Consider the following 14,976-nt stretch of genomic DNA (forward strand, 5'->3'; position numbering starts at 1 on the left):
CTTTGGGTTTTCTTTTAGTTTCTTGTGTTTGTATATCTATGTCTTTCCTCAAATTTGGGGAGTTTTTGGCCATGATTTCTTCAAATAAGCTCTATGATTCTTTCTTCAATTCCTGTAATGTATATATTGTTCTACTTTATGATGTCCTTTAAATCTCTTATTCTGTGATCATTTTTATTCATTCTTTTTCCTTTTTGCGCCTCACAGTAATTTCAAATGCCCCATCTTCAAATTCACTGATCCTTTCTTCTGTGTGTTGGGAGTTTTCCGTTCAGCCCATCCAGTGACTTTTTCAATTCAGTCATTGGATTTTTCAGTTTTAGAGTTTCTGTGTGGTTATTTCTTATCTTTTGTTGATAATCTCTTTTTACTTCTGTATCATTTTCCTGATTTCCTTTAACTCTTTGTATTTTTCTCTTTGTGTTTAGAATAGTTGTTGTAAGGGGTGCCTGGGTCGCTCAGTCGGTTAGGGCGTCCGACTTCGGCTCAGGTCATGATCTGACAGTTCGCAAGATCAAGCCCCATGTCGGGCTCTGTCTGTGCTGACAGCTTGGAGCCTAGAGCCTGCTTTGGATTCTGTGTCTCCCTCTCTGCTCCTCCCCCACTTGCACTCTGTCTCTGTCTCTGTTTCTCTCTCAAAAATAAATAAAACATTAAAAAAATGTTGTTTTAAAGTCTTTGTCGGGGCGCCTGGGTGGCTCAGTCGATTAGGCGGCCAACTTCAGCTCAGGTCATGATCTCACACTCCATGAGTTCGAGCCCCGCGTCATGCTCTGTGCTGACAGCTCGGAGCCTGGGGCCTGTTTCGGATTCTGTGCCTCCTTCTCTCTCTGACCCTCCCCTGTTCATGCTCTGTCTGTCTCTGTCTCAAAAATAAATAAACATTAAAAAAAATGAAAAAAAAAAAAGTCTTTGTCAAGTAAATCTGAAGGCTGTATTTGTTCAGGATGTTTTTGGAGATTTGTATTTTCTTTTGAATGGGTTGTGTTCTTTTATTTCTTTGTATGCATATGTTCTTTTATTTCTTTGTATGCATATGTTGAAAATTCAGCATATAAAGCAGCTACCTGTCATAGTCTTTGCAGAGTGGCTTCATGCTGGGGGAGAACTTCACAATCAGTGCAGCATGAAGTCTTGCCATCTTTTTAGGCCTTTTCTGGACATTTGTCTTCCCTGGTCCTGTCTGTGCTTTTCACACGTGGGCTCAATTTTCCTGTATACAAGGCTGTTTTGGTTTGGTTTTGTTAACCTTTATTTTTGAGAGAGTGAGACAGAGCATGAGCAGGGGAGGGGCAGAGAGAGAGGGAGACACAGAATCCGAAGCAGGCTCCAGGCTCCGAGCTGTCAGTGTAGAGCCCGACGCGGGGCTCAAACTCGTGAACCGTGAGATCATGACCTGAGTCGAAGTCAGATGCTCAACTGACTGGGCCACCCAGGCGCCCGTATACAGGGCTGTTTTGAAGTATGTTAGCGCCTGGGTGGCCCATTCAGTTAAGCATTCAACTCTTGATTTCGGCTCAGGTCGTGAACTCACTGCGAGTTCGAGCCCCATGTCAGGCTCTGCACTGACAGTATGGAGCCTTTTTGGGATTCTCTCTCTCTCCCTCTCTCTCCGCCCCTTTCCTTCTTGCTTGTGCGTGGGTGCACGCTCTCTCTTTCTCCCTTTCTCTCTCTCGCTGTCTTTCAAAATACATAAATACACTTAAAAAAAAATCTTTAAGGTGTGTTAAATTCCTCAAGAGTCTTTCCCCTGCTTCTACTTGGGACCTTAGCTGTTATCTTGTAGTCTCCTGCCTGTAATTTCTTGCCCCCAATTGTCTGCAGATTTGTAGTCCATTTTCAGTTTTCGTGAGTGACCCCCACTGCTCCTCATGGCTTCCACTAGCCTAAGATCCCAGCCACTTTTGACCATCTGAACTCTGAGTTAGGCATCACAGAGACCGATCCCTAAGGCAGCCCTTGAGTTAGAACATGCACAGTTGGGCTGTGTGCTCTCCCCATCTTGTGGAACGGAACTGGGGTCCAGGCTGCTGCTCACCTCTTACTGTGCCTTGAAACATCAAGGAGTGGGTGACTTACACGCCATTAAAAATGCCGCAGGATTTTCTGCCATTTTAAATTCGGTGTTTTCTTCATTGGGCATACACTTCATTGCTGTAGATCTTTGACCCGTTTCCTATTAAGTTATCTTACTTTAAGATTGTTGAACTTCTTGGATATGTAGATTACTGTTTTTTATCAAATTGGGGACATTTTTAGACATTTCTTCAAAAAACTTCCTTCTCCTTTCTTTTTTTCTCATATTCATCCTGTGTATGTTGGTGTGCTCAGTTTCTCTGACATGTTTCTCTGACACTATCCATTTTTCTCCCCTTCTTTTTTCTCTGTGGTTTCAGGTTGCACAATCTCTATTGATGTATCCTCAAGTATGCTAATTGTTTTCTTTTGCCAGTTTAAATCTATGTTGAGGCACTCCAGTGGACTTTTTAAAAAACGTTTATTTATTTTGAGAGAGAGAGAGAGAAAGAGTGTGAGAGAAAAAGGGCCGAGAGAGGGGAGGACAGAAGATCTGAAGCAGGCTCTATGCTGACAGTGGAGAGTCTGACACGGGGCTCGAACTCACGAACAGTGAGATCATGACCTGAGCCGAAGCCTTGTCCACGCTCTTGTCCAGTGAGGTCTGGGCCCCTTTGCAGGGGTAGTTTTTGAAGCCTATTTGTGACTCATTCTGACCCTAGAGGGGCTATTGGCCAAAGCTTCTTGGCTTTCTTTGGTAAACTTGCCGGCTTGCAATTGTCTGTTACTCTCAGGAAGCTACCAGCCTCCTTTTTTCTTACCACCAGAATCTTCATTGTTTTCAAGAGTGCCTTTAGACTTTGACCTCCCTGCCTCCCCCCCCCTCCCCCCCCCCCCAGTCTATTTCAAATAAAGTCCTTTCTTTTGGATAGAGCTTTGGCCTCTCTGATCTTAGGTTACCTCTTCCCCTGGGCAAAATCTCTGAGACCTTGCTCCAGACCTAGGGGTGGGACAGCGACCTGATTCTCTTGGCGTGACAACCCTGCTTTATGAGCGGGGTTCTGGGTGCGGACTATAGCCTCTGGTCTTGTTGGCTTACCTCTCCCAGCCCGAAACCTTGCTGTACAGTATTTTTGGCTGGGGGTAGAGCCTTTGATCTGTGAGTGGGGGCTGGGTGAAAGAAGGGAGGAACGGAGCCCCTGTGTCGTTAGCCACATTCTCCACGAATGGTGGCTTTTGCCACTCCGAGCGGTGGGGAGACTAAGAAATGCCAGTGGCCTGCCCCTTCTGGTGCCAGGGATTTCAGGGATTAGGGAACCTCATTTTCTTGTTCACACTTGAAATAGAGCTTCTATCTAGCTGACCTAGGGGCAGGGGCGGGAGGGTGCAGGTCATGACTCTGATCTACCAGAGTTGCTTGACTAAATGCTTCATTTGCTGTGTGCCCTTGGGACAATTCCCAGAGACTTTAAATGATTGTTTCTTTAGTAGTTTTCACCAGTTGTGGGTGTTTCACCAGGGAGCGGTTCTGCCAAGCTCCCAGTGCCTCTGTCCCGGAAGTGGAACATCTGGGCTTTGTCTGGAGGGCTGAGGGCGTGAAGGGTGTTAAGTGATGGTGAAAAGGGGACCTTAAAATACTACTTTGACTGCGATTAGGTAACTGGACCTCTACTTCGAACACCTGTATGCCATATTTTGTAGCTCTGTTGAATCTTCCTGAGTGTAAAACCCAGGTACATTTTTGTTACAGGTTAAAGAACTGTTTTCTTCTTTGGGCGTTCAGTGTAATATCTTGGAACTTGATCAAGTTGGTAAGTAGGATGGGTAGTGTATACTTTTGTTTGTAGTAAACATCAACAAGACTAACTACCTGCCGTTTGCTTTGTTCAGTTCAATTTACTCTTGTCTCTTTGGGTTAGGCGAGCCGTCTTTGTCTACATTCAACCATGCAGAAAATAGAACACTACACGACAAATAATTGGGTGTAGATTTTTTTTTTAATGTTTATTTATTTTTGAGAGAGAGAGACAGAGCGTGAGCAGGGGAGGGGCAGAGAGAGAGGCAGTCACAGAATCTGAAGCAGGCTCCAGGCTCTGAGCTGTCAGCACAGAGCCTGACATGGGTCTCGAACTCACAAAGTGAGATCATGACCTGAGCCGAAGTTGGACGCTTAAACGACTGAGCCACCCAGGCGCCCCCAGTTTTTTTTTATTTATATGCTTTTCATATTTGAGGGAAGGGAGCAGGAGGAAGATGTATAAGCGGCTAACCTTGAAACCCTTCAAGGCATGTCATAAGTATCTGCCAACTTTCTGGCAAAATAGATTAAGCTGTTATAAATGAAAAGAAACTACCCTTACTTCCTGATTGTATTAGCCATGAGGGGAAACACAGGAACTTTTCAGCTTTACGCTTTTGAATTCTTGTCATCTCTCATCCACCTAGCTAATATTAACTGAGCACTTTACACATGTGGTCTACAAGGGTGGGAACCAGGGTGGTAAACTGAAAACAGTTTGGTGTCTGCCTCCACCAGACTTTACCAACTCCTCTTAGCCATGTCTCCTTAACAAGTGAAATGTTCCTGAATCTTTGAGACTTTTCTACGGCGTATACCAAATAGGGGAGTCAGAGGTAGTCGTGGCCTTGTTTTATTTTTCGGGGTGGTGGATACACTTGGACTATGGGTCATAAAGATTTTTCACATGTAATTATAGGAAGTATTTTCTGAGTTATTACGGTTGAAGCAGATTATATCTTGATATTTGCTCTTTAAAGAGGATTCTTACCTATTTGTCTTGGCATGGCCATTGAATAATGCGTCAAAATCTAATTTAGAAGGATTTGTTTTAAATGAATTTATAGATTTGCCTTTATTCTTTGTTTCCTTTGAAAATATGTGGGTGTTTCCTCTTCTTGAGTCATCATTTTGTGAAGTTATATAATATATAAATATGTAAATACTGACCTTTTATGGGTGTGTGCATGTGAGCATTTGGTGTTGTAACACTTCTGTTCAACTCCCAAAAGTTTGGAACCCTTTCAATGTTTTTACATATTTAAGTTTTTATTCTTCAGATGATGGGGCCAATGTTCAAGAAATGCTGTCAGAAATCACTAATCAGAGAACTGTGCCCAATATTTTTGTGAATAAAGTGCATATGGGTGGATGCGATCGAACTTTCCAGGTAATAATAGTATTATATGTTTTTAATGCTGTTTCTTCAAAGTTTGTTTTCACATTTATTCAAAAGGGGTGAGAATGGCTTTTAGGAGTCTATTCATTTGTCTTTTGGAAGTTGTAAAATGGAAAAGCATGTAAGAGAGTTCTCAGATCATCTTGAAAGTAGTGATAGATGAGATTGCTGTTTCTTTTTTTTCATTTTTGTTTTAATGTTTATTTTAGAGAGAGAGAGAGAGCGAGTGGGAGAGGGTCAAAGAGAGAGGGAGACACAGAATCCAAAGCAGGCTCCAGGCTCCGAGCTGTTAGCACAGAGCCTGATGCGGGGCTAGAACCCACAAACTGTGAGATAATGATCTGAGCTGAAGTCTCGCACTTAACCGACTGAGCCACCCTGGCCCCCCAGATTGCTGTTTCTTTTTAAGTTAGATCCTTATTCTATAACTGCTTACTTTTATTAAAATCCTGTTCCCTTATAGTTTTTATGTATGTATGTAAGTGGTAGTAGTCAGTGATTAAATACTTCTATTTCAGATTGTAACTTAAAATTACATTTTCTTGGGAAAATAGATTGTCTGCATTGTATGTTAATCTATGATCAGCATTGTTATCTATTAACAACCTGCTTCATTAGTCCCAGAAGCCATCACCCAGTTCCCATGGAGGTATGTACCTTAATCTAGAGATCCCTAAACACCTACGGGAGTGCTGGTCTTGCCACTCGTAACCTGGAGAAGATGTCAGAAGATGAATCTGGAACGTAGAGTTCTGAATTCCACTTAAAAAAAAACTTTTTTTTTAATGTTTATTTTTGAGAGAGAGAGAGAGAGCAACAGAGCATGAACAGGGAAGGGACAGAGAGGGAGACACAGAATCTGAAGCAGGATCCAGGCTCTGAGCTGTCAGCACAGAGCCTGACGCAGGGCTCGAACTCACAAACTGTGAGATCATGACCTGAGCCAAAGTCAGAGGCTTAACCGACTGAGCCACCCAGGCGCCCCATCAATTCCATTTCTTATGAAAGGAGCTGCCTTGCATGGCTGATGCTTAGGATTCACAGTTTCCTAAGGGCAGCTTGAAGTCAGGAGGCCAGAGGAGTCCTTCTTAGAATGTGCCAAAAGCCTCCAGGGACAGCCATCCTTCGGGGGCCATGTGGCCTGCGCTGAGTCCCATAGTTAAGTAGCTTTTCCACTGTGCTTCCCAGGATGAGCTGGTGCCATCTGGTGTCCCTAAAGCCAGCGTTGTGGATGGAGCTCCCATCTTCACATAAAGAAAACTGTTGTTACCTCACACATTGAACGTCTAACCTCACCCAAGCTACTACTTTTTTTTTTTTTTTAATGTGTATTTATTTTGAGAGAGAGGGAGAGAAAGAGTGCAAGCAGGGGAGGGGCAGACAGGGAGGGAGACACAGAATCGAAGCAGGTTCCAGGCTCTGAGCTGTCAGACAGAGCCCGACGCGGGGCTTGAACCCACGAACTGGGAGGTCATGACCTGAGCCGATGTCAGTTGCTCAACTGGCTGAGCCACCCAGGGGCCCCTCGCCCAAGCTACTTTGCTCAAAAGGCAGGCCAAGCAAGCAAGAGACATTGTGCAAGAGCCAGCCTTTGTGACCACTGTTGAAAGAAAAAGCAAAATTTTGTGTTGTATAGGAAGGTTACTAAGAAGCTGCAAAATTTAGGTCAAATCATGAGAAACCAGGTAAAAATGTAAAGTGTATATCCTGCTGATGATGCAGAAGAGTTTCAAAATAAAGCCTACCACAGGTGAACAGAAGATAGAGGATTTTGAAAAATGATGCTTGGCTATTTTATATTTTACTGTACTGGGTTATGATATTTTGATGGTTAGACCAAGGAACATGACCTCATCTGACAAAAAGCCATGACCTGTGGGTTGACACATGTCTAGATGTCAGGTGATAATGAACAAAAAATGTATGTACTTGGCATACATTCTATCTAGTTGGACCCTATTTGAATACCATCTAGATAAATTTATAATTCGAAGTTAGATAAATTAGAGACTGTTTCTTGTGCTTTTTAAAAATTTATTATGTCATTTACATCCAAATTAGCATATAGTGCACCAATGATTTCAGGAGTAGATTCCCTAAGCCCCTTACCCATTTAGCCCCTCCCCCCTCCCACAACCCCTCCAGCAACCCTCTGTTTGTTCTCCATATTTAAGAGTCTCTTATGTTTTGTCCCCCTCCCTGTTTTCATATTATTTTTGCTCCCCTTCCCTTATGTTCATCTGTTTTGTATCTTAAAGTCCAATTAGAGACTATTTCTAAGAGTTTTAGAAAAGCAATCCATGCTGATTAAACATAGGGTACAAAGAAACAGGTTTTTAAAAGGTCATGCCATACTCTCTCCTTTGATTACACTGTAGGCACATCAGAGTGGTTTGTTACAGAAGCTCCTTCAGGAAGACTCAACATACGATTATGACCTCATTGTCATTGGGGGCGGTTCTGGTGGCCTTGCGTGTGCTCAGGTATGAAAATAATGAAACTCAGAGATAATTTTCCTGGTGATTGCTATAAGCACTTCTTCCCCTACTTTATTTATTTATTTATTTTTAACATTTATTTATTTTTGAGGCAGAGAGAGACAGAGCATGAACGGGGGAGGGTCAGAGAGAGAGGGAGACACAGAATCTGAAACAGGCTCCAGGCTCTGAGCAGTCAGCACAGAGCCCGACGCGGGGCTCGAACCCACGGACTGCGAGATCATGACCTGAGCCGAAGTCGGATGCTTAACCGACTGAGCCACCCAGGCGCCCCCTTCCCCTACTTTAGAAAAGCCAATTTTGATGTTACAGTCCAAGCTTTTACTGTGATAATAAAAAGTAAAGGCTGTGTTCTTACATAGTCTTTTCCTTTCGGGGAGAGAAAAATTGGGGGATTGTCAGGAAAATGACGAGACCTTTATCTGTACCTTTTTTTTGTAGGAAGCTGCCATCTTGGGAAAGAAAGTTATGGTGCTAGACTTTGTGGTCCCATCACCTCAGGGCACGTCCTGGGGTAAGTGCTTTTGCCTTGTTGTTGTGACTTGTTTTCTGCTGTTTCCATACATCTTTGGCTTTCTTCAATCTAGTTAATCCTCATAACAGTCTCAAGAGGTACAACCGGCCTGTTTCATAGGTGAGGCAGGTGACTCTCGGTGAGGTTGAATAACTCATCTAAGATCTCATAGTTAACATGTGGTGATTGGGAAAGGGAACACAAAAATCACTAAGGAAGATTTTGCAAAAAGAAAGAATTCCATGGTTCCAATATTCCAACACTCGTGCTGTAATAATTCTTGCACACCTGTGCTAACGTTTTCACTTAGTTGCAGTCACCGTGTATTTATACCATGTGGTGCTGACCTAAGCTTGCCTTAACACTGGTCTGTGTTTCTGTGTCAATTTCATAGCTGCTCTCCTAGCGGCAGGACGGTCAGTCCGGTTAGTGTGTGTGTGTGTGTGTGTGTGATTGTCCAGGTCACTTAGTAAAGTGCACGTTGGGCTTCCAGCTAAAGATGAGAACGTTCATCTTCATAGAACACACAGATTCTGTGTTGGATATTTTCCATTCGTGTGTCAGATCCATTCTCCATGTCTCTACCCTGCTCTGTGCCCCAGAAGGCTGGCGAATTGGCAGCCTTGTCCCCTGGCTCAGCCAGTTAGTGGTCATGGGAGGAGAACAGAAGGAGGACGTTGAAGGTCTTCATTCCCTGACTCCGTCCCTGCTGGTCCCTCCCTGGTGGTCGCTGCAGGTGTATGGAAGGCCACCTCCCCTTTCACGGCCGCCCCTCTGTGGGCTGTGCCACGTGCTCAGTGTGCTTGCCCCTTCATGTGGGGTTGGCGCTGTTCTGTCCCTCTTCACTCTTCGTGCCCACACCCCTGTAATCATTTCTCTATAAACTCTCCTCTGTTTCCCAGCTTGAGGGTGTCATCCGTTTCCTGCCAGAACCCTGACAAAATGTGAATGGGGCGCCTGGGTGGCTCAGTCGGTTAAGCATCCGACTTCGGCTCAGGTCATTATCTCACGGTTCGAGGGTTCGAGCCCCGTGTCGGGCTCTGTGCTGACCCCTCAGAGCCTTGAGCCTGCTTCGGATTCTGTGTCTCCCTCTCTCTCTGCCCCTACCCCGCTTGCACGCACTCTCTCTTTCTCTCTCTCTCAAAAATAAACATTAAAAAAAATATTTTTTAAATGTGAAAATCGTGTTTACAATTCAAATGTACTAAAAAATTTTAGCCTAGAATTTCATACAGTAAAGCTAATCTGTCTTGATTTTCCTTGTAACGTGGATGTTAAAAAATGTGTGTGTATACCTGGCTTTTTTTTCTCCCTGTCTCCTCCTGCCCTCTTCCCTCTTTCTCTCCTGTCCAGAAATGTCCTACTTCTCTGGATGACCAGAAGAGAGACTGTGATCAAAGACAGAATTTTCTGATTCGTGCCCTGCACTGGAGCACTCCCGCATGGCCTGTTTTGTTCCGTTCAAGATTCAGAGTAGTGTCACCAGGGAGCTTGCAGTGGACCTAATGTTAGCTCAGAGAAGGAGTCAGACTTCCAGAGAATAAGGGCTGGAAGCTGGGGTTCCAACCCTCGGTCTGGTATCCATCTAATTAATCTAATACAGCTCTGATCCATTTAGGGGTCAGATTCAAAGGAAAGTTTTAGATTCTCTCCCCAGAAGACTATTCATATGTATATTTGTATTTAAAAAAATTTTTTTGATGTTTATTTTTTGAGAGAGAAAGAGAAACAGGGTACGAGCAGGGTGGGGGACAGAGAGAGAGGCAGACACAGAATCTGAAGCAGGATCTAGGCTCTGAGCTGTCAGCACAGAGCCCAATGCGGGGCTCGAACTCATGGACCATGAGATCATGACCCGAGCCGATGTCAGATGCTTAACCAACTAAGCCACCCAGGCGCCCCTGTACATTTGTATTTTTGCTCATCCCTGGTCTCCTTCATAGACTCAGTTAAAAAGTTTGAGTTAATCATGTGCATGTTTTTTTTTTTTTTAATGTTTATTTATTTTTGAAGGAGAGACAGAGACACAGACAGAGACAGAGAGTGAGCTGGGAAGGGGTAGAGAGACAGGGAGACACAGAATCCAAAGTGGGCTTCAGGCTCTGAGCTGTCAGCACAGAGCCTGATGCAGGGCTCAAACTCATGAGTCGTGAGATCATGACCTGAGCCTAAGTCGGACACTGAACCAACTGAGCCACACAGGCGCCCCAATCATGTGTATGTTTTTGTGGGGTGTGAGGTTGGCCCTATAACCATCTGAGTGTGTCATTTCCACGTTTCAACAACACCTGCTCTGTACATATGTAAAACCACACACATGCCGACACAGACACAGAGGAAACATTAAAACTGTTCTTTTCTTTCTTAGGTCTTGGCGGCACTTGTGTGAATGTGGGCTGTGTTCCTAAGAAATTGATGCATCAAGCTGCCCTTTTGGGGCAGGCATTAAATGACTCCAGGAAATTTGGCTGGGAGTATGGTCAACAAGGTGGGTAATAGTATATAAAAATTTGGATTGGGAGAAAAGAAGACAGAATGCGTTTTTTTCTTTTTTTAATGTTTATTTTTGAGAGCGAGAATAAGCAGGGGAGGGGCAGAGAGAGCGAGACACAGAATCCGAAGCAGGCTCTGAGCTGTCAGGACAGAGTCCAATGCGGGGCTCAAACCCATGAACCATGAGATCATGACCCGAGCTGAAGTCGGATGCCTAACTGATGAGCCATCCAGGTCCCCTGATAGAATGAGTTTCTTAGAGAAAGGCTTGTGATTTATATTACTGTAGTTGAGTCTGAAATTCATTTAATGAACACTTGTTAGGACCCCACTTTGGCACAGGGGCGTCAGGGGTGGTTGCTTTAAGCCTGGCCCTGCTGTCAGGGGCCTTGGTGCGTAGGGAGGGATTGTGACAGGTACAGCCATCTCAGACCCTTTGCAGAACATGAGAGAGAATAATTGCTATTTTCAGATTTTCCTTAGGTATAAAGAGAATAGAACAGCCAGGGTCATTGTTTGAATTTTACCCATTATTGTGATAACATTTTCTACTTTACCAGTGGTTATATATGTCTTTGGTTAATGAAAGATGGAAACCAAATTCGTGCGATAAATACTTACGGGGTAGGCTCTGAGGATACAGATATGAGAAAATACGGCTCCTTGCCCTTAAGCAGACCACAGTCTGTTGGAAGAGAAGAGAAGAGAAGCGATTCCATGCACTGTAATTCATGGTGAGGTTTTGAGCATTACCTTCAGGGGGCACTTAAGGTGGCCTTGAGAGTCCGAGGTGGAGGAGGTGACCCTTGAGCTGCATCTTGAGGGCCACAGAGAAGCGGGTCGTTGAAGGTAGGGAGCAGCTTGCTCTGAACTGCCGAGCTGTGAGAAAACACGGAGTACTTGGCAGATAAGTGAATGACTGGCATGGAGAATGGGGGAGGGATGCTGGCAGAAATGAGGTTACAGAGAAGCAGTTGTGAAGGCTCTTCAGTGCCATCTGAAGGAGTGAGGATTGACTCCAAAGGCAGTAAGAGAGCCATCGAGTGTCTGTAGGAGAGGAACCTGAACCACAGTTTGGATTCTGGATCCCTCTGGTGGCACCAGGGAATTTAGCAGGCTGGAGGTGGGGAGGGGGGGCAGGTCCAAAGATATGGAGGTGAGGTGGGGTGCTGTTCCCTAACCCAGAGGAGAAAAGGACCAGGCCTGGGCAAAGGCTGGATTCGGACTGGAGAGCATGAGGTGGATCTCGAGGATTTAAGGCCTGGAATCAACAGGCTAGGAGTGGATCGGTGATTTTGTCGCTTTAGAATAACAAATACGGAATTAAAAAAAATTTCAAGAATTTGTCTGTCTCCCCAGAGATTTTGACTGAAGAAATGTATGCATGAGCGTGTCCTTGCAGGTAATTCTGCCAGGCCCCCCAGGTCACAGGTGGGGTAGAGGGTGAAGGAGAGGAAGGAATCCAGGAAGAGGGACTGGGTGACAATGTAGTGTATTGGCCGAGCTGGAAAACACGGGCAAGTGTGAGTTAGTGGCCAGGTGTGGTTGGAGTTCAGCACAATGAGTTGTGGCTGGACAGACTCTTCACGGACAGATTTCCCCAGATGCTCAGCTCCATGGAGAGCTTTTGGTCCAGTTCCAGGGCCAACTGGTTGTAGATAAAATGAGGTGTCTGCATTCGATAGTTTAGCCACCGGGTCGTCTTCACCTTCAAGTTTCCTGCTCCCTGAATTCTGCATCTTGCGTGGATTGTCCACCTTGGGCCGCTGCGGAACATCCTGGTGGAGTTCGCTATCTGGGGACAGTTTGTGCTTGAGCGAGGTCTGGGCAGGGCCTGGGTTTGCCAACCACACTGTAGGTGGCGGTTCAAGTCTTAGGAATTGCTGAGAGGGGCCAGGGAAACCCTCTGGGTGGAAAAGAACAGAAGACAGAGACAGGATCCTGATAAGGAGTGGGCGAGGAAGACGAGGAAAACTAGGAGAGGTGTGTCATTGGAAGCCAGGAGACCCTAGATTTTTAAGGGCAAGATTCCAGGCATGGGGAGTCTCAGCCAAGAACGAAGTGGAGGGAAATGCTGCAGAAAAGGCCAAATGAGTTGGAATTGGGTTTGAATTGGGTACATTTTAGATTTGCAGTTAGGTAGTTACTTGGGTAATCATGGCCAAGTGGGGAGAAAACACCAAACACCCTGAGATGGAGAAAGGCCATGAAGGATGGAACTGTGCAGGTGGCCTGTGATGGGGACAGCCGGGCAGGGCTGTGTGCAGGCGACACGCCAAGGCAGGGTTCCCCATGAGCTGAGAACTTCTTGGTGTGTCAGCCCTGTCCGTGCACACTGCCCTGCATTGCTGGGACTCTGCACTTTCAGGAAGGGACAGCGGGGCAGATGTTTATGCCACTTTACCCCCCTGAAGGGCCAGATTATGTCCTTGAACTCATCTAAGGGCTTAATATTCCTAGTTTCCTAGAGTGAGTAAAATCTTGTATTAGATTCCTCGAAGTTCCACATACAGAATGTTTCTAAGTTAATTTCAAGGTGCTACACTAAGAAATACCTAGCCAGCCATCACATGGAATTTAGAACTTAGTTTTTAGGCATAGGCTCCATGGAATGGCCAAGGCAAGTCATAGATTAAGGGGTAAGAGAAAGGAAATGAAAACATGCTGAAATCTTGGTCTGGGAGAATGTTCTAGATGCTTTCATACTTGATGTTGGCAGAGAAATATGGATTAAACTAAATTTAAAATGTATACATAATTTCCAGATCAGAAATTGAATATAGAACTTCCAAGAAAAAGGGAATGGGAAAATATACAAAGAAACAGCATGAAACTCATTTAAAACAAACAAAAAACAACCCAGAAAGCAAGATGGCAGACATAAGGGCAGTCTTCTACATATTAGAATAAAGCTAAATGAGTCAGCGTCTCAAGTTGCATAGACAGAACTCATCCATGTGCTTTTGCAGGACACACAGCTAAAACAAAAAGAGATAATTGTTGAGAATATAGGAATTTAAAATTTTTAAATGGCAAATTTAAATTTTCCAATTTAAAATTGATGGGAAATTTGTAAATAGGTGGGAAAAGATATATCAGGGAAATGAAAACCAAAGCAATACCAGATAGGGAGACTTAGGGAGACTGTACAAGGCAACACACACACACACACACACACACACACACACACACACTGAGGAATTAATTAGTTAACACCCTCCCCAAAATAGAATCAATGAAAAACACCAAGAATATATTTGAAAATGCAAATAAGTAGGTAGACCTTTGGCAAATCCAATCAGGGGAATAGGAGAGAGAATTCATACAACTATGTAACATTAGGTGTGAGAAAAGAAATACAACTACAGGAAGAGGAGAGAGAAAACAAATTCAATATACAAATTAGTGGTAAGCATATTAAATATCTCGATGAAAGGGAGTATATTCTAAGAAAATATAGATGACCAGAATTGACTTGAATTATCAGAGAAAACATTGCCTGAGGACAATTCATTCTCCAAGAGACCGCAGATTCACATGTAAATTTCCTCAACTCTTCAAGGAACATTTTTTCTGTATTCAAACTGTTCTTGAGCTTAGGAAAAAATAGAAGGGTTCACTTTTTTTTTTGAAACTGACATAACAGTGATACAAAAAGATAGTGTAAAAATAGAAAGCTATAGGCCACAGAGGTACCAAATTTCTAGAAAAAGCATTAGCAAATCCTCTCCAGCAGTGACTAAAGAGATACACTATGACTTCTGAGGGTTCGTTCTGGAGACACAAGAGTGAGTCATTAGGAAACCATAGTAGGGATGCTAAAACCCACATGATGACCTGGATTCCAGCTCTGTTATGGCCTAAAATAAATAAATGAATGAATGAATGAATGAATGAATGAATGAATGAATAAATAAATAAATAAATAAATGCCTGTCATTAAACTAAGCAAAGAAATGGACACTTCCTTTACATGATGAAGAAAAGTCAGATGTAAATATTTGATGGAGGGGCACCTGGGTGGCTAAGTTGGTTAAGCATCCGACTCTTGATTTTGGCTCAGGTCATGATCTCAAAGTTCATGGGATCGAGCCTCACTTCAGTCTCTGCACTGACAGTGCAGCACGGAGCCTGCTTGGGTTTCTCTCTCTCTGTCTCAAAATGAATAAATTAAAAAATTAAAATAAATATTTGGTGGAGAAGAGCTTGAGGCATTTACATTAAAGTCAATAATTAGGGCAGCCCACTTCCACTACTA

General features: G+C 44.0%; 1 protein-coding gene across 2 annotated transcripts in view; it reads left to right on the plus strand.

Annotated features, from left to right (window-relative positions):
- TXNRD3 (thioredoxin reductase 3) overlaps positions 1 to 14,976 on the plus strand; it is a 69,628-nt gene that overhangs the window by 11,658 nt on the left and 42,994 nt on the right. The window contains exons 1-6 of one of the 2 annotated variants that reach the window (XM_045494039.1): positions 3,532 to 3,672; positions 3,767 to 3,827; positions 5,095 to 5,204; positions 7,592 to 7,696; positions 8,153 to 8,225; positions 10,594 to 10,713. In XM_045494039.1, coding sequence (XP_045349995.1) covers positions 5,118 to 5,204; positions 7,592 to 7,696; positions 8,153 to 8,225; positions 10,594 to 10,713 — 385 coding nt within the window. In that variant the 5' untranslated portion in view covers positions 3,532 to 3,672; positions 3,767 to 3,827; positions 5,095 to 5,117. Of the gene's footprint in view, positions 1 to 3,531; positions 3,673 to 3,766; positions 3,828 to 5,094; positions 5,205 to 7,591; positions 7,697 to 8,152; positions 8,226 to 10,593; positions 10,714 to 14,976 lie in introns of those variants that run through there. The other variant, XM_045494040.1, reaches the window with a different exon arrangement.

This window comes from Leopardus geoffroyi, chromosome A2, assembly GCF_018350155.1.
Source record: "Leopardus geoffroyi isolate Oge1 chromosome A2, O.geoffroyi_Oge1_pat1.0, whole genome shotgun sequence".
In the NCBI taxonomy this organism is placed as follows: Eukaryota; Metazoa; Chordata; class Mammalia; order Carnivora; family Felidae; genus Leopardus; species Leopardus geoffroyi.